At 43.5% G+C, this 26,761-nt stretch overlaps 1 protein-coding gene across 1 annotated transcript; it reads right to left on the bottom strand.

Moving 5' to 3' along the window:
* Positions 1-389: 389 nt before the first annotated feature.
* LOC311099419 (ankyrin repeat domain-containing protein 34B-like) lies at positions 390-2,150 on the bottom strand (the record flags this gene model as incomplete). Its single annotated transcript, XM_084140112.1, has 1 exon — positions 390-2,150. One exon carries the CDS (start codon positions 2,148-2,150, stop codon positions 420-422), a length of 1,731 nt encoding a protein of 576 aa, XP_083996238.1. The 3' UTR covers positions 390-419.
* Positions 2,151-26,761: the final 24,611 nt, after the last annotated feature.

Genomic DNA, 26,761 nt, shown 5'->3' on the forward strand with positions numbered 1-26,761 from the left:
TGAATTTACCACAGGTGGACTCCAATCAAGTTGTAGAAACATCTGAGCTCAATTTTGAGTCTCATAGCAAAGGGTCTGAATACTTATATAAATAAGGTATTTCTGTTTTTTATTTTTAATAAAATGTGTAAATATTTATAAAAACCTGTTTTCATTTTGTCATTATGGGGTATTGTGTGTAGATTGATAAGAAAAACATGAATTGAATCCATTTTAGAATAAGGCTGTAACGTAACAAAATGTGGAAAAAGTGAAGGGTTCTGAATACTTTCCGAATGCACTGTAGGTGTTTCTCAATGTCTTTAAGTTAGCAGATATAGGCTCCACTGTGCTATGTGTCCCCAGGATCAATATCGAGAAACTGGTTTATCAGATACTGCTGCCTCTCAGTGGCCAAACATCCCATCAAAGTCTCTCAGCTACTCGATCTGCTCTGTCTGCATGGAGTGTCTCCTCAGCAGCATCCTTGTGGTCCTCAGGTCTCTGGGGATGCCGGAGGGAGCAGAGGGGAGGAGGGGCCTCAGGCCTGCTACTGCCCCGCAGATGGCCCTACTGCCTGGGCTGCTGCCCAGGACACAGGAGCTGGGGCAGGGGTTGGCCCCTCCAATGATGTGAGGGATGGGGGTGTGGTGGTGGGAGTTCAGGGGCGGCAGGCACCCTGGGCGGGTCTGGGAGATGTGGCCCTGGAGGAGGGCCCCTGAGCCCCGACGCTCCAGCCCAGAGAGGGCTCTATTGGTCAGGCTTGGGGCCACCAGTGATTCTCTGGAGCTCAGCAGGGTGGAGGAGCGGGAAGTGGCCTGTCTCCTGCTCTCCAGCGGGGTTCGGCCCTCCTCGGGGAAGCCCCCGGTAGGCACAGCCAGCTGGGGGTCAGAGTTGTAGTGGTCGGCACCCAGGTGGCGTCTGTGGATGATGCTGCGCAGGCTGGACACAGGAAGGGGGAGGGGGCAGCCAGGGACTCTGGTACCAGTGGAGAAAGATGGGAAAGGGGAACCCTGGCCTGTGCCGATGCTGTATGATTGGAGGTTTGGGTTGGAGGCAGAGTGGGGCGAAGAGAGGCCGGCAAAGGACAATTTACGCACCAACAGCCCCTTTTCCTCCTCTCTCTGACCCCTTTCTCCTAACTCTTCCTCATTCAACCTCCCCTCAGACTTGCTAAAGCTAATAACATTAGCAGTGTTGTTATCCAGGTCAGTACTGCAATTGTACCAGATGGGGGCGCTGTTGTCGTAGTTGTTCCAGCCCAACCTGCTGGTCATGAGGGAGAGTTCTTCCTCTGGGTTGATATCTGTGAGGTCATCTGAGGACGAGGGAGCAGCGTCAGGATGCAGTGCCAGTAGAGAGGCAGGAATCCTCAGCCAGGGCTCTGAGTTCAGCCTCTGGAGGGGCTGCAGCAGCCTTTCCACTCTGCTTTGCTCCAGAACGGGAGCATGTGACTGGGTATCAGGCTGGGAGCTCACGGTCTGACACCCAGAACACTGGTCCTCCTTAAAGTTAAAGACTTGCTGAGGAGGACGAGAGGAGGAGGAGGTGCAGTGAGGGGAGGTGAGTAGCTGGATCTCAGAGGGTGAGGCGCAGGGAGGAGCCACCGTCGAGTGCAGCCCACCCGCCTGGTCGAGGGGGGTGAGAGGGGGCACGTTGAGGTACTGTTTGGTCCTGGACGTCCCACAAGGGAGTGTGTTGGTGGTAATGATTATCACCTCCTTCCCTCGGGCCTTGCAGGTGTCCAGCAGCACCTTCAGAGCCTCCTTGTCGCCGGCCGTGACCGCGTGGACCAGCGCTGAGCTCCCAGAATGGTCCTCCAGGCCCGGGTCCGCTCCACTGGCCAGGAGCAGGGACACCACCCCGGCCCCAGCCCTCTCCAGGCAGGCATGCATCAGGGCTGAGTGGCCCGCCTTGTCCTGGATGTTGGGGTCGGCTCCGCTCTCCAGCAGGTACTGGACCATGCGGGTGCGGCTGGCGCTCTGCCGGTCGGCGTACCGCGTCTTACAGGCCACCATCAGGGCTGTCTGGCCACGCCTGTCGCTCTCGTTAATGTAGGCCCCGCCCTCCAAGAGGAGACGTGTGAGGCGCAGGCGGCGGAGGAACACGGCCTGGAGGAGGGGGTTCCCGGGCTCGGGAGGGTCCCCTGTCACACCCTCGTCCCCCTCCATGATCTCAGGCACTCAGACAGGCAGGGGTCTGTGGAGATGAGAGAGAAGGAATGGTCGGTTTGGTTTCATTAGAGTTTACATCACCAACCCTTGGTTTTTTCATTTTAGTCATTTAGCAGACGCTCTTATCCAGAGCGACTTATAGTTAGTGAGTGCATACATTTTTCATACTGGCCCCCCGTGGGAATCGAACCCACAACCCTGGCGTTGCAGGCGCCATGCTCTACCAACTGAGCTACAGGAGGGCCAGTTTTGGGTGCAACAGCCATGATTCAACTGATTTAGGTATTTTGGTTGATTGGTCATTAAGTGAGGTGGGAGAAAAGGGCAGATAATGTCATTACATGAAGGCAGCAGATCCAGTCAGCATTAACTGCAATGGAAAACATACCAAACAATAAGTAGACAGGGTTATGAGTGCAACATGTAATCAGTGGTCTCTCACTGGGCAGAAACTGGCTGAATCAACGTTGTTTCCACGTCATTTCAACAAAATAATTAAATGTGATGACGTTGAATCAACGTTGAAAACTGATTGGATTTGTGAAAAGTCTTTTAAACTTTTAACTTAAATACAATTACATTTTTTGTTGATTTCACATTAAATTCACATTAGTTGACCACTCAACAATTTGGGCTCCTGAGTGGCGCAGTGGTCTAAGGCACTGCATCGCAGTGCTAACTGTGCCACTAGAGATCCTGGTTCGAATCCAGGATCTGTCGCAGCCGGCCGCGACCGGGAGACTCATGGGCGGCGCACAATTGGCCCAGCGTTGTCCAGGGTAGTGGAGGGAATGGCCGGCAGGGATGTAGCTCAGTTGATAGAGCATGGCGTTTGCAACGCCAGGGTTGTGGGTTCAATTCCCACGGGGGGCCAGTATAAAAAATATGTATTCACTAACTGTAAGTCGCTCTGGATAAGAGCGTCTGCTAAATGACTAAAATGTAAAATGTAAATGTAACAAAAACTAATCAAAACTAGACGTTGAAATTACATCTGTGCCCATTGGGCTGTTTATATGGTTATGTATCCAAATCATTTAAGTCTTTAACTACAATCCAAAACCTCCTAATGTATTAGCTGCTCATGTCAGAACAGTTAAAAACCCCAGATGGATAAGATGCAGAGGCCTTGGGCTAATTGTCTGCCAACCTGGGCAGATAGAATCCTTTGAAGCGACAGCTCCTTTTCATGGAGAGCCTATTCAGCTCTGCGCCTGTCCTCTCCAGCCTCAGCCAGACGCAGCTGGTTTCTATAGGCCATTGTGCTACTCATCCTTGCCTTTTCTGAGGGTCTGAGGGATGGCAGACATGTTTCTAGAGGGAGGAAACATGGTGCATTGTGGGATAACCTTCATTGGAACTGAAAATAAATAAGTACATTATTCCGTGTTTTTATAAAAAATACAATTTAAGTTTGGCTAGAATGAGAGGATGATGAGGGGATGGCTAATTTAAATTATTTTTTTATGATATTGACATTAAAAAATATGTGTGTGTCTCTTGTCATTTCTTCTCTCTCTCTCTGGCCATGAGTCTGTGCAGGCCATAGAGAAGTGGTAATCACTATTTCCAGTGCAGAATGGATGACAAACATTATGAAGGAGACTCAGGCACACAGGAGAGGAGAGGAGGGGAAGGCACCTTTGTCTCATTTCTGGGCACACAGAGATGTGATTCACTCACATCTCTCTGTCCTTGTATATACACTGAGGGTACAAAACATTAGGAACACCTGCTCTTTCCGTTTCAGTGTAGATTAAGGGGAGGAGACAGGTTAAAGAAGGATTTTTAAGCCTTGAGACAATTGAGACATGGATTGTTTATGTGTGCCATTCAGAGGGTCAAAGACAAAATATTTAAGTGCCTTTGAACGGGGTATGGTAGCAGGTGCCAGGCACACCAGTTTGAGTGTGTCAAGAACTGCAATGCTGCTGGGTTTTTTCACGCTCAACAGTTTCCTGTGTGTATCAAGAATCGACCACCACCAAAAGGACATCCAGCCAACTTGACAACCGTGGGAAGCATTGGATTCAAAATGTGCCAGCATGCCTGTGGAAAGCTTTCGACACCCTGTAGTCCACGAACCAATGAATTGAGGCTGTTCTGAGGGCAAAAAATGTTGCAACTCAATATTAAGAAGGTGTTTCTAATGTTTTCTACAGTCAGTGTATGTAACGCTATCCAGCAGAATTGATGTCTCAGGGCCTAAAGCAACATTCAACCAAAACAAACATGTCTAACTTCCCCTGTTTTGTTATGTAATGCTTCCTCCTGAAAAAAGGGAATCCATTTATTTTATTTATTCTAATAAAACATTTAACAAGCAAACCACAAAAAAGTCACACAGCCTTTACATCTTTGTAAAATGATCATTGTCACAGCTTTCCAAGAGCAAGTTGAAATCGTCGCAGAAATATATGCAGTTAAGTATTGACATAATTATGTTATATTTCTCCACTGAGAAGGGTGATGGCTGCTGATGACTTTCATCTGTTCTTCTTAATATTAGCAAATAGTGTTTGTGGGTGTTCAAATCAGACAACGTTGTTTTACCGCATTGTTCTGTGCACTATGTATTTTTATTTATTTTTTATTTTTAGGGGGTAGATCAGCTTTAATATTGCAGATAGATTGTAACTTCCATCAATGTAATTGTCTGCATCACTTCCAATCCCCCATGTTTTTCTCTCTCGCATATATATATATATATATATATATATATATATATATATATATATATATATATATATATATATACACACACACATATTTACATACATACATACATATAAATACATATACATACATATCCATTAAAAAAAAATATTTCCCTTTATTACTTTCCAACCCCACCACCCCTTCCCTAATTGGAGTAAACTAGTGAACAACAATGCTTAGGCCTCTACTTCCAGTTTATACATACTATATACATTTTATGGACACAGTCAATTTTACAATAATTCTATTTTGTTTGTTTTTACTCATGAACTTCCTCTACCCTCAACCTCTCTGTACTGTGATGTTTTACAAAAGTTCTGAACCCTTCTATTGTCATTGTTTCTACAGATTGTAAATTGAAAATAATCTTTTTTTTTTTTTTTTTTTTTTTTTTTTTTTTGAGAACTCTGTTTATTAAGTTTTACACACACACAGACAAGACAAAGCAATATAAATAATATACTCAACTAGACAAAAATACAAATAATACATATATAAAAAAAATAAAAATAAAAAAAAATAAATAAATAAATAACTTTAAAGATACCATACTTTAGACAAGTTAAACACACCAGGCAGAAGGCTACAAAAGGTTAAAGGGCAATCTATAGTATAGGGACAGAGCAAACACCTCACCATTGTTCCTGTAAACAGTTAAGGGATGGGGTGGAGAAATGCAACCACTCACAGACAGTCAAGGCCACAGACCAATCATCCACTGGACCAAAAATAAAAAGTTACAATGCTTTAAAATAAAAAATGAATATTGATAATTTTATGTAGGCGTGAACAGAATTAAAAAATAAAAATAACTGGGAAAAACAAGCTCACACCTTAGTCTCTGCCCGGGCGAGATGAACAAGGCATCCGCAGGTCACAATCAATAAGCACATCAACCTTAATGCCCCCCACCCCCACCCCAGAAAAAAAACACAGAGAAATGCTCATCCAACCCCTAAGTCACAGGGGGGTCAAATACAGACTTATTTTGGTTTTAATAGGAATGCTATCAGAGGATGGACTGTTTAAAGTAAGACCGGAATGGAGCCCAAGCCTCATTAAACAGTTTGGGGTTCCCACGTGAATTGAATTTAATTTTTTCTAGTTTCAGAGAGCACAACACGTCTCTCACCCAATATTTATAAGATGGGGGAGCTGCCATCTTCCAGTTCTGTAGTATTAGCCGTCTAGCTAAAAGAGTTGTATAAGCAACAGTGTCCGACTGGATTCTTGACAGGGAGGTGCTTATGGGCAGTACTCCAAAAAGGGCTGTAAGGGGAGAGGGATCTATAACAGTGTTATATATATCAGAGAAACATTTAAATATTAATTCCCAGAAACCTGACAGTTTATGACAGCCCCAGAACATATGCAACAGTGTGGCCGGTTCAATTTTACATCTGACACAGGTAGGATCAAAATCAGAGAATATTCTTCCAAGTCTGGCCCCAGACCAGTGGATACGGTGAACCACCTTGAATTGAATGAGGCTGTGTCTAGTGCTAAAAGAGGACGAATGCACCCTGCGCAGCACAGATTCCCAGGTGTCTTCCCCAAGTTCCTCCCCCAAATCCTTTTCCCATCGAGTCTTTAAAGGCACCAAAGAAGGGTTCTGTAAGTCATGAATGATTGTATATACATCTGAAATTGCGCCCCTAGGAAGCTTGTTCAGCTCCAGGATGCTCTCTATAGCTGTATTCACAGGCCTATGGGGAAATTCAGGTGTGTTAGCTCTGACAAAGTTCCTAGTCTGGAGATAGCGGAAAAAGTGGGATTGGGGGAGGTTGAACCTTTCCTGTAGCTGAGCAAAAGAGGCAAATGTATCATCAAAGAATAATTGGGCTAGTGAGGAGAGGCCTAGTGAGTGCCAGATGTCAAAAGCCCCATCATTCAAAGATGGAGGAAATAAAATGTTCTGATTGATTGGGCCTGATAGAGAAAAGCCTCGGAGGCCAAAGGCTAAGCGGAACTGATTCCAAATTTTAAGAGACTGCTTTACAATTGGGTTGACACACCTTTTGCCTAGGGACACTGGGAGAGACGAGCACAACACAGAAGAAAGTGCAGCAGGTTTACACGATTCAGACTCCATCTGGACCCAGATTGGTCTAGGGCCAGTAGGATCAGTCTGCAGCCAGTACAGAAGGGCTCTGAAATTTGCAGCCCAATAGTATGTCTGAAAATTTGGTAGAGCTAAACCCCCCAATGACTTAGGCTTCTGTAAATGTTTTCTACCAATCCGTGGTACCTTGCCATCCCAAATAAAATGCATGAATGTTTGATCCAGTGAAATAAAAAAAGATTTTGGAATAAAAATGGGTAGACATTGAAATAAATATAGAAATTTGGGCAACACACTCATTTTAATGACATTAATCCTTCCGATAAGAGAAAGAGGTAGCGCATTCCAAAAAGCAAAAGATTGTTTCAAACTGTCTGCTAGAGCAACCAAGTTTTCCTGAAACAGATTTGAATATTTCCTTGTCACTTTAACTCCCAAGTAGGTGAATTGATCCTGGACAATCCTAAACTGAGAGCTTGTAAAAGAGCACTTTAAAGCAGCCTTGTTTACAGGAAAAAGCTCACTCTTGCCTAGATTCAGCTTGTACCCTGAGATTGATCCAAACCTTTTAAGAACAGATAAGGCGCGTGGCAATGAGGTATCAGGGTTAGAGATAAACAAAAGGAGGTCATCCGCATATATCGAGACTTTCTGCTCTGAGCCCGTCCGGATTATTCCTTGAATGGCATCATTAGAGCGTAATGCAATGGCGAGAGGTTCGATTGCCAAAGCAAACAACAAGGGGGAGAGTGGACAGCCCTGTCTGGATCCGCGGTGCAAGGGAAAATAGTCAGAGGACAAGTTGTTAGTCCGTACCGAAGCCATGGGGGAAAAATAAAGAATCTTTATCCACGCAATGAATTTGGGGCCAAAGCCAAATCTATAAAGGGTGGCTGTTAGGTAATCCCACTCAACGCGGTCAAACGCTTTTTCTGCATCAAGTGAGACCACCACCTCTGGGTCCTCCGACGCAGGGGAGTACAGTATATTCATAAGGCGCCTAATATTGAAAAACAAATGCCTATTTCTCACAAAGCCAGTCTGGTCAGAGTGTATTACTTGATGCAGCGAGCCTTCCATACGGATGGCTAAAAGCTTGGCTAGGATTTTGTAAACACAGTTTAAAAGCGAGATTGGGCGAAAGGATCCACATTCCAGAGGGTCTTTGTTTTTCTTTAATAGTAATGAAATTGAAGCTTGATAAAGACTAGGCGGTAGCTTTGAGGTATTAAGGCACTCTGCAAATAGTCGAGACAAGAATGGGCAAAGCAGACCAGAAAACGTCCTGTAAAATTCGGTTGGAAAACCATCCGGACCCGGTGATTTACCTCTTTTCATTGCGGACACTGCTGTTGCAATCTCCTCAGGTGTAAATTCTTCTTCTAGATAGTCATGGGTGTCTGTATCAATTGAAGGCATATTCAGGCCATTAAAGAAGGAATCAATCAGCAAAGGGTCTTGAGGGGATTCAGAGGTGTATAGCGCAGAATAAAATTGTTTGAATTGATCATTGATCTCTTTATGTATAACTGTGGTGGCACCAGACGGGGTCCTTATTTGTGGGATTAAACGTGAGGCCTCAGATTTACGGATCTGATGTGCAAGGAGTTTACTGGCCTTGTCGCCTTGTTCATACACTCTGTATCGAGCTCGCAAGAGTAGCTGTTCAGCTTGCCTGGTAGAAAGCTCATCAAATTCAGATTGGAGTAGTTGGCGCTCTTTATGCAGATCAGAGGAAGGAACCGTGGCATACTTCTCATCCAATGTGGCTATGGATTCGCTCAGGTCCCGAAGTCGCTGAGAGCGAACTCTGTTTTGGTTGGCTGTATAAGAAATAATTTGGCCACGTAGGTATGCTTTGAGAGACTCCCATATGGTAGAGCAGGACATACCTGGTGTTGAATTAGTTTCTAGGAATAAGGTGATTTCAGAAGAAATGAAATTGACAAACTCCTTATCTGAGAGTAAAATGGGGTTAAGACGCCATTGATAACACATAGGAGGTCGCTGGGGAAACTCTAGTTCAAGCACTAATGGTGAATGGTCCGAAATAACAATACTCTTGTAAGTACACTGCCGAAGGTTAGGCAAAAGTTTTTTGTCCAAAAAGAAGTAATCAATCCGGGAGTATGTTTGATGAACATGAGAATAAAAGGAATACTGTCTATCTGTAGGATGTAGGAAACGCCAGGCCTCAAACATGGCATATTTCTGAAGAAAGGCTTGAATAAGTAGGGCACATTTGGATGGGCCTGTAGTTGTTCGTGAGGACTTGTCAAGAACTGGGGACATTTTGCAGTTGAAATCCCCCCCTAAAATCAATAAATGAGAATCTAAATTGGGTATAGCAGACAAAAAGGAAGAAATGAAACTTGTGTCATCCCAATTGGGAGCATAAACACTAGCCAAAACAAGAGGGGTAGAAAACAGTTTACCGGTTACTATGACGTATCGTCCCTTAGGATCAGCGATAACCTCAGAAGCTACAAAGGGAGTGACTTTATCAACCAAAATGGCAGCCCCTCTTGATTTACTATGAAAGTTAGAGTGGAACACTTGACCAACCCAGTCCCTACGCATCCTAAAGTGCTCACCAGTCCTCAAGTGAGTCTCTTGTAGAAATGCAACATTTGCATTCAAACCCTTTAAGTGTGTCAACACCCTCTTACGTTTCACTGGGTTATTAACCCCTTTGGTGTTCCACGAAATGTATTTGATCGCATTGTTTCGGCCCCTCTGGGCATTCCCGTTATACAACCCCGTCATTAGAGCATAGAATGGAAAAGCAATGAGCGCCCAGAAACCCCAGAATAACTTGTCTCAGAGTAATAATGTACGGTGGTAGATGTTGAGAAAAAGTACCGAAAAAAAAACAAAAAAGACAGAATGACAACATTAGAACTGAACAATTCAACCCCTCCCCCCACCCCCTCCCCCCATCCCAGACAGTACCTCCCCAAACGAGGTACAAGCCTAAATAGAGCATGTTCTCTTCGCACAGTATGTCTGTGAGAGTGCGGTCTTAAACCTAAACCCACAGTCCCGCTCTTTAAAGTCGTGTTTTGTTAGTGGATCAAACAGCAAAAAGAGATAATCATTTTTTAAATAAAAGAAATTAAGGTGAATCCCTTGTGCAGACGAAATTACAAAAGCACCACTTGTAGATGTATATAATTATAATTATATTCCCAGTCTTATAACAGGCATTTGAGAGAGAAAATAAAGAAAATAAATAGAATGTGTAACGGCTCTCAGCCGAAAACCTAATTTGAAGTAAGGAAATCGTAGTAAGACAATCAAAAATGATAATAATTATTATTATTATAATAGTTGTCTAGTTGAATGCTGAGACAACTTACAACCAAGACCAAAAAACTACGTGTGCGCAACGTTTAACGCTTGCTGGGCATAAATGACGCTCTGAGCCTTAAAATTTAAGTGAAGACCCCAAAAAAACGTGTCGCCTCGGGAAGCATTTACTGTTTACTGGGTCAATGCAAACGGATGCAGTAAGCAAATAACCAAGAATATTTTGAGTCACTGAGACACTATGTAAACAAACTGAATAGGTGAGCAAGACAGCCTAGAAAACACAGGAGTATAGTAAAACCGCAATACAATGAGATTAAAATGACTGAATGCTTGTAAGGCAAGCACACTAGATGATCAAAACATTAGATCACATCAAATAAGCCTGAATGGGTACGCCAACCCCCCAACTATACAAAATTAGCATGTTGTAGCTAAACATAGTTGTACCACAGGTGGGTTACTTACTATCCACAGTTCGCTAGCAATGCTGAACTATGAGCAAGTTCAAGACTTCTTGATGTGACGTTGAATGTGAGAGAGAGCCTCATCCGGAGATTCAAATGTGTAGTCTTTACCATCATGAGATAGCCATAAACGGGCCGGGAATCGCAGTCCATACTTCACACCTGGATGGTCCCGAAGTAGTCGTTTGGCCTGTCCGAAAGCTGCGCGCTGCCTGGAAACAGTGGGGGAGTAGTCCTGGTAGATGGAGAAGCTCTGTCCTTGAAAGCTCAGAGTGGTATTGCGGGCTCGTCGGAGAATCTCCATCTTCTCATGGAAAAAGTGCACTCGAAGAATTATGTCACGGGGCCTCTCCCCATCCCGGGGCTTTGGGCGCAGCGACCGGTGGGCACGATCAATCAGGGGCTTTTCATCCAAGGCTAGAACATCCTTCAGCAGCCCAGAAACGAAATCCGTGGCGCGAGGCATTTCCGCTGACTCTGGGACTGATACAAGTCTCAGGTTATTGCGGCGAGAGAATCCCTCCAAACTTACACAGCTCTCCTTCACCTTTTTCAAGTCCGCAGCTAGGCGTTTCACGTCAGCCTCCAGGGATGTAGTTAAGTCGGAGACATTTGTAGCGAAGGTCTCCAGTGCTGCAATCGTTGTAGTGTGCGACTCCATTGTTGTTTTGAGTGATGCGATTGCCGGCACCGTCTCGTTCCGCAGGATGGTTAGATCTGCTTTTAAAGTATCAGAAACCTCCTTTATTCGGGCCTCAATCGTAGCAACCACCTCCGTTTTCATTTCAACTATCTCAGAGCGTAGTAGTTTGATGGCCTCGAGAATGTTCACTTCAGCGCCGCCAGGCCAAGCTGCCCCCCCGGGTAGAGTATCAGTCCCCGGGTCGTCAGGCTCAGGGGAGGGCGGTGATGAGAGTGTGTCTTGTAGGCCGGGTTTTCTCAAAGTCATGTTTTTGGCCTTATGTTTCGTCGACATGCTGATATTTGGAAGTAAAGTAGTCTTGGTTTTTACGGGAAGGGATCACCAAAATAATATATGAAAATAAATACGGTTTTGCTGCAAAATTCACATAAACGTTAAAAATACCACGGGAGCAAACGGAAAACACGTCAGTCGCACATGGCGTCCCTCCAATTCCCGAAAATAATCATTTTTGCTAAAAGTATTATTATATTATTGATCGATTGACTATGACTTTTCAGATCACCCAGTAGTGCTATCTGCAGTGTTAGCTCCAGGTAAATATTGCAATCCTTTAGCCATTCCTGGACCTGTGTCCAAAAACCAAAAACCAAAACAAATGGAATCGGTACGTCAAATATCTCTTCCCAACTATTTTGCAATCTATATGGGACGGCTGTCAATCATTTGGTCCTTAAATGAAACTGGTATACTTTTTTATTCATCACAATTTTCTTTAACCAGTTATGTTCTTTAATGCAGGGCCAACAGACAAGTTCCTCACTTTCTCCCCCCTCCACTTTCCTCTTCCATTTTTGCGGTAATGCTGCAATTATTTGGTTGTAATTTTGGGTAGAGCAGACATTTCCATATGTTTTTGTTAGCTGCATGTGCGACATAACTCCACCAGTCCTACCTATGATATAATTTACGAAGATTATACCATTTTCTTATCAATTAGTATATTTGAGTTCAACCACAATATTTGTTGCATTATTTGTTCTGTCGTTTCTGGAGGATTAAATTGAAATTGCAACCAAATTTCTATGGCTTGTTTTAGAAATAGTGATATTTGGGAGATTATTTCCTTTTCAAATAACTGAAAGTGAGAGGTTGTAATCTGAATAAAGGGAAAAAGGCCATTCTTGAACATTGGGTGAGACAATCTTACTAATTTGCTAGAGAACCAGTTCGGATTTAAGTATAACTTTTGTATGACTGAAGCTTTTAGTGATAGGTCTAATGCTTTAATATTTAATAATTTCTGTCCTCCGAATTCATATTTAGTATATAAATAGGCCCGTTTAATTTTGTCTGGCTAGCCGTTCCAAATAAAATGGAATATTTTTTTCTCATATATTTAAAAAAACTGTTCGCTAGGCGTAGGCAAGACCATAAGCAAATAGGTAAACTGGGATAATACTAAAGAGTTAATCAGGGTGATCTTTCCACAAATTGACATGTATTTACCTTTCCATGGTAGCAAGATCTATTTTTGCTAACTTTCTATAAAAATGTATTGGAGTGCACTATGTTCTTACTAGAGTTGAACAGCAATATGTTTCAATAGAACATGCTGTTCAGTACACTGTATGTATTTCTATAACACATGCTGCAATTAGCAGTGCTCCAGTTTCCATGGAGGAGTTAAGCAGCTACGTGAGTGTTCCAGTGACTCCTTGGCCTGCAGGGCTGGGGTCAATTCCAATTGAAGGCAGTCAATTCAGGAAGTGATTTTAATTTAGAATTCTAAAATGTATAAACTTTTGAAATAAATAGCTTCTACTCCTCAGTTTATTGAGAAGTCATTGAAAATAGATGCTGTTTTTTCAAATTTTGAATGGTTATTTAAGTTTACTTCCGAAATTGACTGCCTTCAATTCAAATTGACCCCAGCCCTGTTGGCCTGTGTGTGTGTGTGCTTGCAAGCCTGTGAGTGTCTACCGCCCATCCATGTGTATGTGTGTGTGTGTGTGTGTGACTACCTGCCCTGTCAGCAGGATAATGTCATGCTCCACCCCTCCGTAGGGGATTCAGTGGGAAGATCCACTCCAGAGTGAAGAGGCCATCTCTAATGTTAGAAGAGCGCACCAAACAGTTTGTGTGTATATGTGCGTGTGTGTGCATCTGTATATGTGAGGAGCCAGCCAGTGTGTGTTGTATGTACGTATGTATGCAAATGTGTGTGTGTGTGTGTGTGTGTGTAGTAAAGAGGGCCCTAGAGCCCACTCATGCTGCTCTCCCTAACCAAACTCAAAAGGCATAGCATTCAGAGCCACAGAGAGAATCCCTCACTAGCCTGGATGCCAGTATTTTCTGCTATAGCCTACTGCTTTGTAGTTGCCATGATTGGCGCAACACAACAATAAATTGGCAACAACATGCAGATCACCACCCAGGCTAGGGATTCACTACATTCTCCACCAGGTGAATTTAGGCTGATGTGTCACTACCATACAGCAGTAATTGTTTTACACTGTATGCAGTTACCGTTTACAGCTGTAAATATATAAACGTAATTGTACTGTGGTTATCCAAGGACAAAACTAGATTTACATCACAAGGGCAACTCAATGGGAAGCTTTGCTGGATTCTTTCATCTCAAGTCATCATCGAGATTGTAATTAATGTGTGTGACTCAAAAACAATTGCCTGAATCATTCGGAACAGGAAATGCAACCACTAACAGTGTGCTCATGACATGTTATTGTTACTTACCAATCTATCGCCAGCAGCAATCTGCTCCTTGACACTTCATGCACACTGTAGAAATCTTGCAAGAAATATCCCGTTTTTGAGAGGATGACAGTGCTGTGTGTATGACTGTGTACCTGGGAAAGCAAGAGAAGATAGTTAAGGAGGATGTGTGTGCCTCTTTCTTTCTCTGTCTCTCTCTGTGCGAGTGTGTGTAAGTGGTTGAGTGAGTGTGTGTGCGTGTGTGTGAGAGAGAGTAACACAGCTGTGACGTTAGTCAGGTCTGGGAAGCAATCAATCGCTTGTCTGCGAGCAGCTCAGGAGGGAGAAAGTGAGAGGGGGAGAGAGAGGGTGAAAGAGAGAGAAATTGATGTGATGAGGAAAGGGAGGAGATGAGAAATAGAGGGAGAAAGAAAAAAAGAGGGAATAATTGTGGCATCTACCAGCTGTAGATATAAACAATGATAAATCCAGACTCAAATAAAATGCATTCTGTCCATGTTCTATTGCACTACCACCATTACAGTGTTATCCTGGCTGGTCTGCATTAAACAGCTGCACTCATCAGGAGAGAGACCTTCAGAGGGGCACTTCACTTCTGTCCTGTAAGTCCATCTCATTAAACATGTCTGTTATGGATTGATATCAGTGGAGGCTGCTGAGGGGAGGACGGCTCATAATAATGGACAGAAAGGCGCAAATGGAATGGCATCAAACACATGGAAACCATGTGTTTGATGTACTGTATTTGATACCATTTCACCAATTCCGCTCCAGCCATTACCACGAGCCCGTCCTCCCCAATTAAGGTGCCACCAACCTCCTGTGATTGATATGCTGTCACCTGAGAGAGCTTCATCATGTTTTTTGTTTGAAAGCAGAACGGCCAAACTACTCTTTCTATTTACAGCCCTAGAATTAAGCAGGGCCAGTGGAGAGGTGAAATGACTGTAGAGGGGTGAAGTATACAGGCTAAAAGAGATGTGTTTGTGCATTTCATCAATGATGTTTCCATGACAACAGTCTGCGAGGAGATTGAGTTCTACCGGACACACTCAAGCCCGTAATGTGTGTGTGTGCTCATGCATGTGTAGGCTACCTTTGGTAATAGAGCCTCAATGTTTCCTGGACACATGTGGGTATGGTCAGTCATCGTGAAGAATTAGGGGTTTTCAAGGACATCTCATGACAATAACAAGCAAGGCTTCACTGGTATAGTGCTATATGGATGGATGGATGGATGGACAGACAGACAGACAGACAGGCAGGCAGGCAGGCAGTGTTCTGTGCTTTTTTTTGTGTCATCTCATCTACAGCTTCTTGTGCATGACTAAATCAGTCCTTTGTTGGCTCCATGGCTATGATGCAGAGGAAACTGTTCCGCCACCGCTGAAAGACCCTGACAGACACGTCACCTTCCATTCACTAACTCTGAAAAGACAGCCAACCACATAAAGCCACATGTAAATGACAAATGAATGAATAATCTGTATTATTAACAGTAGCGAGTCTGAGTGAAAATCACCCACCTGGCTGACTCAGCGGATAAAGTGGAATTAGCATATTTTGGGGCTTTGGTATTAGAAAAATTATAAAACCACACAAATTCTGCCAAATTTAATTAGAGGAAAAATATATGCTACACTAATAAATAAATAAAATGGGGTTGGGGTAGATGTCATGACATACACACACACACTGGAGTTTGAGGTAGATGAGGGGAGGACGGCTCATAATAATGGCTGAAATGAAGTGAATGGAATGGTATCAACCACATGGAAACCATGTGTTTGGTGAGTTCGATGACCATACCATGTATTCCATTCCAGCCATTACTATGAGCCTGTCCTCCCCAATTAAGATGCCACCAACTTCCTGTGGTGTATATATAAATCATTGACACACACACACACACACTCACCTCTTCACTGGGCTCTGTAGGAGATGCATGAATAGGACTCGTCATCGGAGGACTCGTCATCGGAGGACTGGTTATAGTACCCTCCGGTAAGTAAGAAGCCTCACACTTCTTCTGGACATGACTGAGAGAGAAAGAGAAAGATAAATTGATTTGAATAACCTAAACCGACCTTAGCTCAGCGTTGTCAGGGGAATCTTCATCTTCCTTAGAGCACAAAACTGGACAATAGTGTCACCCTGAGGCAATATTGGGTCCTACAGCTAATTTTGCCCAATTTATATTCTGATTCATTGATTGATTATTCATTGTGGAAACTTTTCTTGCATCTTGTGAGTTTAAATAAGCATATAATTACAAGATGATGCGTTGAAAAATAAACAAATACTGATTAAAACTGGGCATTTTGGATCACAGTCTTTGATGTTATGGGGCTATTTTACTTCTACTGGTCCTGGGGCCCTTGTTAAGGTCAACAGCATTTTATAAACTGGGTGGTTCGAGCCCTGAATGCTGATTGGCTGACAGCCGTGGTATATCAGACCGTATACCACAGGTATGACAAAACATTTATTTGTACTGCTCTAATTACATTGGTAACCAGTTTATAATAGCAATAAGGCACCTCTGGGGTTTGTGGTACATGGCCAATATACCACGGCTAAAGGCTGTATCCAGGCACTCCGCGTTGCGTCGTGCGTAAGAACAGCCCTTAGCCATGGTAAATTGGCCATATACCACACCCCTCGGGCCCTATTGCTTAAATAAACTTTACCCAGTACCAGGATATTTTAGCCAAAAACCTGGTTGCCTCTGCCAGGAGGCTGAAACTTAGCCGCAAGTGGATCATCCAGCAAGACAATAACCCCAAGCACACATTAAATACACAAAGAAAGGGCTAATTGGCCACAAAATCTAATTTTGCAATGCCCATCTCAGTCTCCTGACTTGAAACCCATTGAAATTATGTGGTTTGAATTGAATAGGGCAGTCCATAAGCGCGGACGAAGAATTTCAAGGATCTGGAAGGATTCTGTATGGAGGAATGGTCTAAGATCCCTCCCAATGCATTCTCCAACACATAAAACATTTTAGAAAAAGGCTCAGTGCCATTAACCTCGCAAGGTGAGGTATTGAAAGGTATTGAAAACAGGAGTGTCAATACATTTTGACAATACTGTTTTGAGAAAAAAAAAGTATTACTTGTTAGAAAAAAATTAAACATCTTCCCACGGCTACAGTTGAAGTCGGACGTTTACATACACTTAGGTTGGCCATTAAAACTAGTTTTTCAACCACTCCACAGTGGTTGAAAAGTCGGGTAGGACATCTACTTTGTGCATGACAAGTAATTTTTCCAACAATTGTTTACTGACAGATTATTTCACTTATAATTCACTGTATCACAATTCCAGTGGGTCAGAAGTTTACATACACTAAGTTGACTGTGCCTTTAAACAGTTTGGAAAATTCCAGAAAATGATGTCATGGCTCTAGAAGCTTCTGATAGGCTAATTGACGTCATTTGAGTCAATTGGAGGTGTACCTGTGGATGTATTTCAAGGCCTACCTTCAAACTCAGTGCCTATTTGCTTGACATCATGGGAAAATCAAAAGAAAGCAGCCAAGACCTCAGAAACAAAATTGTAGACCTCCATCAGTTTGGTTCATCCTTAGGAGCAATTTCCAAGGTACCACATTAATCTGTACAAACAATAGTGCGCAAGTATAAACACCATGGGACCACGCAGCCATCATACCGCTCAGGAAGGAGGCGTGTTTTGTCTCCTAGAGATGAACGTACTTTGGTGCGAAAAGTGCAAATCAATCCCAGAACAACAGCAAAGGACCTTGTGAAGATGCTGGAGGAAACAGGTACAAAATTATCTATATCCACAGCAAAACGAGTCCTATATTGACATAACCTAAAAGGCCGCTCAACAAGGAAGAAGTCACTGCTCCAAAACCGCCATAAGAAAGCCAGACCACGGTTTGCAACTGCACAAGGGGACAAAGATCTTACTTTTTGGAGAAATGTCCTCTGGTCTGATGAAACAAAAATAGAACTGTTTGGCCATAATGACCATCGTTATGTTTGGAGGAAAAGGGGGAAGGCTTGCAAGCCAAAGAACACCATCCCAACCGTGAAGCACGGGGGTGGAAGCATCATGCTGTGGGGGTGCTTTACTACAGGAGGGACTGGTGCACTTCACAAAATAGATGGAATCATGAGGAAGGAAAATGATGTGGATATATTGAAGCAACATCTCAAGACATCAGTCAGGAAGTTAAAGCTTGGTCGCAAATGGGTCTTCCAAATGGACAATGACCCCAAGCATACTTCCAAAGTTGTGGCAAAATGGCTTAAGGACAACAAAGTCAAGGTATTGGAGTGGCCATCACAAAGCCCTGACATCATCCTATAGAAATGTTGTGGGCAGAACTGAAAAAGCATGTGCGAGCAAGGAGGCCTACAAACCTGACTCAGTTACACCAGCTCTGTCAGGAGGAATGGGCCAAAATCCACCCAACGTATTGTGGGAAGCTTGTGGAAGGCTACCCGAAACGTTTGACCCAAGTTAAACAATTGAAAGGCAATGCTACCAAATACTAATTGAGTGTATGTAAACTTCTGACCCACTAGGAATGTGATCAAAGAAATAAAAGCTGAAATAAATAATTCTCTCTACTATTATTCTGACATTTCACATTCTTAAAATAAAGTGGTGATCCTAAATGACCTAAGACAGGGAAATTTTTACTAGGATTAAATGTCAGGAATTGTGAAACACTGAGTTTAAATGTATTTGGCTAAGGTGTATGTAAACTTCCAACTGTATGTATTTTGGACGAACGTGTGCAGGTAGCCTACAGGAGACTTTTGAAGTAGTCTAATCTGATTAAAAGACTGTGACCGGTTGTGACTGTCATATATAAAAGCTAATACTTTTAAAAAGTTAACTGAAAAATATTTAGGCTATATTGAAACATTAGTTTCTAGGTGCGCAAGAAATAGCCGCTCATTTTGGAGAGGAGGCAGAGCATGTGTTAAGCTTTCCTGAATAAGTGGGCCTGCTGGGAGCATACAGTGGGGAGAACAAGTATTTGATACACTGCCGATTTTGCAGGTTTTCCTACTTACAAAGCATGTAGAGGTCTGTAATTTTTTATCATAGGTACACTTCAACTGTGAGAGACGGAATCTAAAACAAAAATCCAGAAAATCACATTGTATGAATTTTAAGTAATTAATTTGCATTTTATTGCATGATATAAGTATTTGATCACCTACCAACCAGTAAGAATTCCGGCTCTCACAGACCTGTTAGTTTTTCTTTAAGAAGCCCTCCTGTTCTCCACTCATTACCTGTATTAACTGCACCTGTTTGAACTCGTTACCTGTATAAAAGACACCTGTCTACACACTCAATCAAACAGACTCCAACCTCTCCATAATGGCCAAGACCAGAGAGCTGTGTAAGGACATCAGGGATAAAATTGTAGACCTGCACAAGGCTGGGATGGGCTACAGGACAATAGGCAAACAGCTTGGTGAGAAGGCAACAACTGTTGGCGCAATTATTAGAAAATGGAAGAAGTTCAAGATGACGGTCAATCACCCTCGGTCTGGGGCTCCATGCAAGATCTCACCTCGTGGGGCATCAATGATCATGAGGAAGGTGAGGGATCAGCCCAGAACTACACGGCAGGACCTGGTCAATGACCTGAAGAGAGCTGGGACCACAGTCTCAAAGGAAACCATTAGTAACACACTACGCCGTCATGGATTAAAATCCTGCAGCGCACGCAAGGTCCCCCTGCTCAAGCCAGCGCATGTCCAGGCCCGTCTGAAGTTTGCCATTTACCATCTGGATGATCCAGAGGAGGAATGGGAGAAGGTCATGTGGTCTGATGAGACAAAAATATAGCTTTTTGGTCTAAACTCCACTCGCCGTGTTTGGAGGAAGAAGAAGGATGAGTACAACCCCAAGAACACCATCCCAACCGTGAAGCATGGAGGTGGAAACATCATTATTTGGGGATGCTTTTCTGCAAAGGGGACAGGACGACTGCACCGTATTGAGGGGAGGATGGACGGGGCCATGTATCGCGAGATCTTGGCCAACAACCTCCTTCCCTCAGTAAGAGCATTGAAGATGGGTCGTGGCTGGGTCTTCCAGCATGACAACGACCCGAAACACACAGCCAGGGCAACTAAGGAGTGGCTCCGTAAGAAGCATCTCAAGGTCCTGGAGTGGCCTAGCCAGTCTCCAGACCTGAACCCAATAGAAAATCTTTGGAGGGAGCTGAAAGTCCGTATTGCCCAGCGACAGCCCCGAAACCTGAAGGATCTGGAGAAGGTCTGTATGGAGGAGTGGGCCAAAATCCCTGCTGCAGTGTGTGCAAACCTGGTCAAGACCTACAGGAAACGTATGATCTCTGTAATTGCAAACAAAGGTTTCTGTACCAAATATTAAGTTCTGCTTTTCTGATGTATCAAATACTTATGTCATGCAATAAAATGCAAATTAATTACTTAAAAATCATACAATGTGATTTTCTGGATTTTTGTTTTAGATTCCGTCTCTCACAGTTGAAGTGTACCTATGATATGTTCTCTGATTACAGACCTCTACATTTACATTTACATTTGACATGATTTGTAAGTAGGAAAACCTGCAAAATCGGCAGTGTATCAAATACTTGTTCTCCCCACTGTATGTGGCCACATTATTATAGAATGACTCGGAAGAATGATGATCCACAACAGACAGCGCATCTCAGTATCAGAAGTGAAAATACAGCCAGATTTGCCTGCTACTGTGCCTTTCTCTGTTTATTATCTATGCATAGTCACTTTAACTCTACCCACGTACATATTACCTCAATTACCTCGACTAACCGGTGCACCCGCACATTGACTCTGTACCGGTACCCTCTGTATATAGCCTCCCTACTGTTATTTTATTTTACTGCTGCTTTAATTATTTTCTATTTTAAAAAATTTACTTAACACTTTTGTTGTTGTTGTTAAACTGCATTGTTGGTTAAGGGCTTGTAAGTAAGCATTTCACTGTAAGGTCTACACCTGTTGTATTCGGCGCATGTGGCAAATACGATTTGATTTGATTTGATTTACACCGTATAAACTGTCGAGAGTAGGCCTAGACCCACAACTGAAATGGAATGAAACACTCAAATTGTAGTCCCTAAACAAGATCAATAGGGGAGCTTTTTGAGATGCGTGTCTAATGTCTTCACTGTTCGTTCATGCGCAATGACGCACAGGACTCTCCACTGCCTATCTTTTCCTATTTGTTCTTGTGGATTCATATTGATGCAGCTTTTAATGATTTTGTGTGGTATGATTGCTAGTTAGCCTATTGCAGATCTGGACAAATGATCCAGCACCACTATTGTCACTATGAATGGTGGATAGAGGGAAGGATAGACAGACTGGTAGACAACATTGACCTGTGGCATAGTTAGGCAAGAAGGCCCGAGGGGTTGTGGTATATGACCAACATACCACGGCTAAGGGCTGTTCTTATGTAGGACGCAATACAATATACCCAGCCCTTAGCCTGGGTATATTGGCCATATACCACAAACTCCTGAAGTGCATTTTGCTATTATAAACTGGTTTCCAACGTCATTAGAACAGTAAAAAGTAATGTTTTGTCATACCCTTGGTATATGGTCTGATATACCACGGCTTTCAGCCAATCATCATTCATGGCTCAAACCACCCAGTTTATAATAATAATTAGCGCGTGGAAAAGCATAGTGCATCAGGGAAGTACCAAAACACCTTGGTATAGGGGAAGAGCATGCAAGCAGATGAGGAAATTTGGCTAGAATGGAAGAAATGATACAGTAGCCAAGTCAAGTTTTTGTCCTGAAATTAAGTTATTGATATGTTCCCGTCAATGCAGTGCCATGTTTGGTTGCCCCCACTTGGTCCACCAAATCAACCACCTCCTCCTCTTTCCTGCACCTCCAGAGTTTCCTGAGTATCGAACGATCTTCCCAATTATAATCTGGGTGGTTTGAGCCCTGAATACTGATTGGATGACAACCGTGGTATGACAAAACATTTATTTTTACTGCTCTAATTACGTTGGTAAACAGTTTATAATAGCAATAAGGCACCTCAGGGGTTTGTGGTATATGGCCAATATACCACGGCTAAGGGCTGTATCCAGACAAGTTGTAAAGTCTGTCAAACTGGTCAGAAAACATTAGAGGGGGATCCAATCAATGCAAGTTTGGATGTTCTCAGTCCAGCGCAGCACAAAGCCGAGGGCCTAGCTAGCTAGCTTGCAAGTTAGCCAACTTTGCTAGCTAGCTATCGCACCACTTTTGTTGTTGATGCATTGCTAGCCAACATTAGCTAGCGAGCTAACTAGTCATTATATTTTCCCGACCTCTGTTGATAAACTTAGCGTTTAATTTTGATGCAACCTCACACGCAGTTTTGATTTTGTTTCATGCAGCTAGCTATTTCTATAACGCTAGCTAGTAAAGACATGACATTTCGAAAAACTAAAGTTGACGTCGTTTTCCCAATGAATTTTCCTCCTTTGTCACTTCTTTGTCTAGCTACCTAACTAGAGAACATTTAGCAAATGCAAAATAAAGGTTGTCATCATTCGGATGCCAGGGATAAACAATTTAATGCATAGCACTGTTTGGTATTTTGCTTGTATAAAACTGCCAGCTCAGTAATGTTCAATCTAGCGCTCGTTCACCCCATAGAGATAGTTAGAGGAAGCAACATTGTATCTATCCCATTATGGCGTCTGTGAGCATGGGCAGCGCCATTGAGGCCATCTCCATTTTGAAGTAGTCCATTATTTTCTTAGTTTCTGAGTTGGTAAACAAACTGAAAGGGTGCATACTGCCACCTATAGTGTGTTGTTTGAGCAGGTATGAAGGCAATGTTGCTGATTAACTGCCACCTTGCAGTTATGGAATGTTAGCTCACAAGTATAATTCATGGCTGATCCCTCCTGATGACTTGGTGGAATTATGTGATCCTTCCTTAAACCACCCAGTTGACTACTTCAATTTGGTGAAAGTCCTAAATGGCGCTGCCATGCTAAAACAGGCTTTTGGGCACTAGCCTGGTGCTGGAGTGACACCATCAATTGTGTAGGCAACGCTACACACATTTACAAAAACCTAAATGTCCCTTGTCTGTCAAGAATGTTGAATACAATTATTTTTGAACTTTTTGTTGGTCCTTCAGCTGGTCTAAATTTGAGACAATATCCACAAGAAAGTATTATTGAACAGACTTCAAAATGTGGGTCTGTGTGTGGCAATCAAGGTGTTTGCTCACCGAATGCACGTGCACAAGACGGAAGTACATAGTATGCGCTCGATGCATGCATACTAACAGCTGTTTACATGGTTTTGCGCATATACCAGGTGATAGAAATGCCCAATTCGGTACCGGCGCGCTAAAAAGTTGGGTAAACAATAATTTCCTGTGGATATTTTTCTCAAATTTCGAGCAGCTGGAGGACCAACTGCAGAGACAACCGGTAGAGTAAGTTCAAATGTAATTTTATTCAACATTCTGGCTTGTAAGGAACATTTCCACGATTTTGCAGTGCTTCGTTTAAATATATACCAAGAATTACCAAGAGTTGGTGCAAATAGTCCGGGTAGCCATGATTAGCTGTTCAGGATTCTTATGGCTTGGGGGTAGAAGCTGTTGAGAAGTTTTTTGGACCTAGACTTGGCACTCCGGTACCGCTTGCCATGCGATGATGCAACCAGTCAGGATGCTCTCGATGGTGCAGCTGTATAATTTTTGGAGGATCTGAGGACCCATGCTAAATCTTTTCAGTCTCCTGAGGGGGAATAGGCTTTGTCGTGCCCTCTTCACGACTGTCTTGGTGTGTTTGGACCATGATAGTTCGTTGGTGATGTGGACACCAAGGAACTTGAAGCTCTCAACCTGTTCCACTACAGCCCCGTCGATGAGAATGGGGGCGTGCTCAGTCCTCTTTTTTTCCTGTAGTCCACAATCATCTCCTTTGTCTTGGTCACGTTGAGGGAGAGGTTGTTATCCTGGAACCACACGGCCAGGTCTCTGACCTCCTCCCTATAGGCTGTCTCATCGTTGTCGTTGATCAGGCCAACCACTGTTGTGTCGTCTGCAAACTTAATGATGGTGTTGGAGTCGTGCCTGGCCATGCAGTCATGGGTGAACAGGGAGTACAGGAGGGGACTGAGCACGCACCGTCAGGAAGTCCAGGATCCAGTTGCAGAGGGAGGTGTTTAGTCCCAGGATCCTTAGCTTAGTGAGCTTTGAGGGCACTATGGTGTTGAATGCTGAGCTGTAGTCAATGAATAGCATTCTCACGTAGGTGTTCCTCTTGTCCAGGTGGGAAAAGGCAGTGTGGAGTGCAATAGAGATTGCATCATCTGTGGATCTGTTGGGGCGGTATGCAAATTGATGTGGGTCTAGGGTTTCTAGGATAATGGTGTTGATGTGAGCCATGACCAGCCTTTCAAAGCACTTCATGGCTACAGACGTCAGTGCTACGGGTCGGTAGTCATTTAGGCAGGTTATCTTAGTGTCCTTGGGCACAGGGACTATGGTGGTCTGCTTGAAACATCTTGGTATTACAGACTCAGTCAGGGACATGTTGAAAATGTCAGTGAAGACACTTGCCAGTTGGTCACGTCCTGGTAATCCGTCTGGCCCTGTGGCCTTGTGAATGTTGACCTGCTTAAAAGTCTTACTCACATCGGCTACGGAGTGCGTGATCACATAGTCATCCGGAACAGCTGGTGCTCTCATGCATGCTTCAGTGTTGCTTGCCTCGAAGCGAGCATAGAAGTGGTTTAGCTTGTCTGGAAGTCTTGTGTCACTGGGCAGCTCGCGGCTGTGCTTCCCTTTGTAGTCTGTAATAGTTTTCATGGCCCTGCCACATCCGACGAGCGTCAGAGCCGGTGTAGTACGATTCAATCTTAGTCCTGTATTGACTCTTTGCCTGTTTTGTCACGTTCGTCGATAGATGAAGCGGACCAAGGCGCAGCGTGATAGGCGTACATACTTTATTTCGTACACAACACGAACCAAAACAATAAACAAACGATTCGTGAAGTCCTAGGTTAATAACACAAACCTTAACGGAACAAGATCCCACAATAAACATGTGCCAACAGGCTGCCTAAGTATGGTCCCCAATCAGAGACAACAAGCTACAGCTGTCTCTGATTGGGAACCACCCTGGCCAACATAGAAACTAAACGATCTAGAACACAACATAAAAAACTATAACATAGAAAAATCCACACCCTGGCTCAACATATAAGAGTCCCCAGAGCCAGGACGTGACATGTTTGATGGTTCGTCGGAGGGCATAGCGGGATTTCTTATAAGCGTCCGGGTTAGAGTCCCGCTCCTTGAAAGCGGCAGCTCTACCCTTTAGCTCAGTGCGGATGTTTCCTGTAATCGATGGCTTCTGGTTGGGGTATGTACGTACGGTCACTGTGGGGACGACATCATCGATGCACTTATTGATGAAGCCAGTGACTGATGTGGTGTACTGCTCAATGCTATCTGAAGAATCTCGGAACATATTCCAGTCTGTGCTAGAAAAACAGTCCTGTAGCTTAGCATCTGCGTCATCTGACTACTTTTTTATTAACCGAGTCACTGGTGCTTCCTGCTTTAGTTTTTGCTTATAAGCACGAATCAGGAGGATAGAGTTATGGTCAGATTTGCCAAATGGAGGGCGAGGGAGAGCTTTGTATGCGTCTCTTTGTGTGGAGTAAAGGTGGTCTAGAGTTTTCTTTCCTCTGGTTGCACATTTAACATGCTGGTAGAAGTTAGGTGGAACGGATTTAAGTTTCCCTGCATTAAAGTCCCCAGCCACTAGGAGCGCTGCCTCTGGATGAACGTTTTCCTGTTGACTTATGGCCTTATACAGCTCATTCAGTGCAATCTTAATGCCAGCATTGGTTTGTGGTGGTAAATAGACAACTATGAAAAATATAGATGACAACTCTCTTGGTAAATAGTGTGGTCTACAGCTTATCATAAGATACTCTACCTCAAGCGAGCAAAACCTTGAGACTTCCTTAGTATTTGATTTTGTGCACCAGCTGATGTTTACAAATATACACAGACCGCCACCCCTTGTATTACCGGAGTCAGCCGTTCTATCCTGCCGATGTAGCGTATAGCCCGCTAGCTGTATGTTGTCCATGTCGTCAATCAGCCACGACTCGGTGAAACATAAGATATTACAGTTTTTAATGTCCCGTTGGTAGGATAACCGTAATCTTAGGTCATCCAATTTATTCTCAAATGATTGAAGATTGGCTAATAGGATTGATGGGAGAGGCAGTTTACTCGCTCGCCGTCGGATCCTTACAAGGCACCCCGACCTACGTCCACGATATCTCCGTCTCTTCCTCATGCGAATGACAGGGATTTGGGCCTTGTCGGGTGTCTGTAGGATATCCTTCGCGGCTGCCTCGTTGAAGAAAAAATCTTTGTCCAATACGAGGTGAGTAATCGCTGTCCTGATATCCAGAAGCTCTTTTTGGTTATAAGAGACGATGGCAGAAACATTATGTACAAAATAAATTACAAATAACGCGGAAAAACACACATAATAGTACAATTGGTTAGAGGGCTGTAAAACGGCAGTCATCTTCTCCGGCGACATTCTATTATTATCTCTCTTTGCATTCACTCCCATATTTCCATGTTACAACGCTGGTTTACTG

Source organism: Coregonus lavaretus (genome assembly GCF_964263955.1).
Source record: "Coregonus lavaretus genome assembly, chromosome: 24".
In the NCBI taxonomy this organism is placed as follows: Eukaryota; Metazoa; Chordata; class Actinopteri; order Salmoniformes; family Salmonidae; genus Coregonus; species Coregonus lavaretus.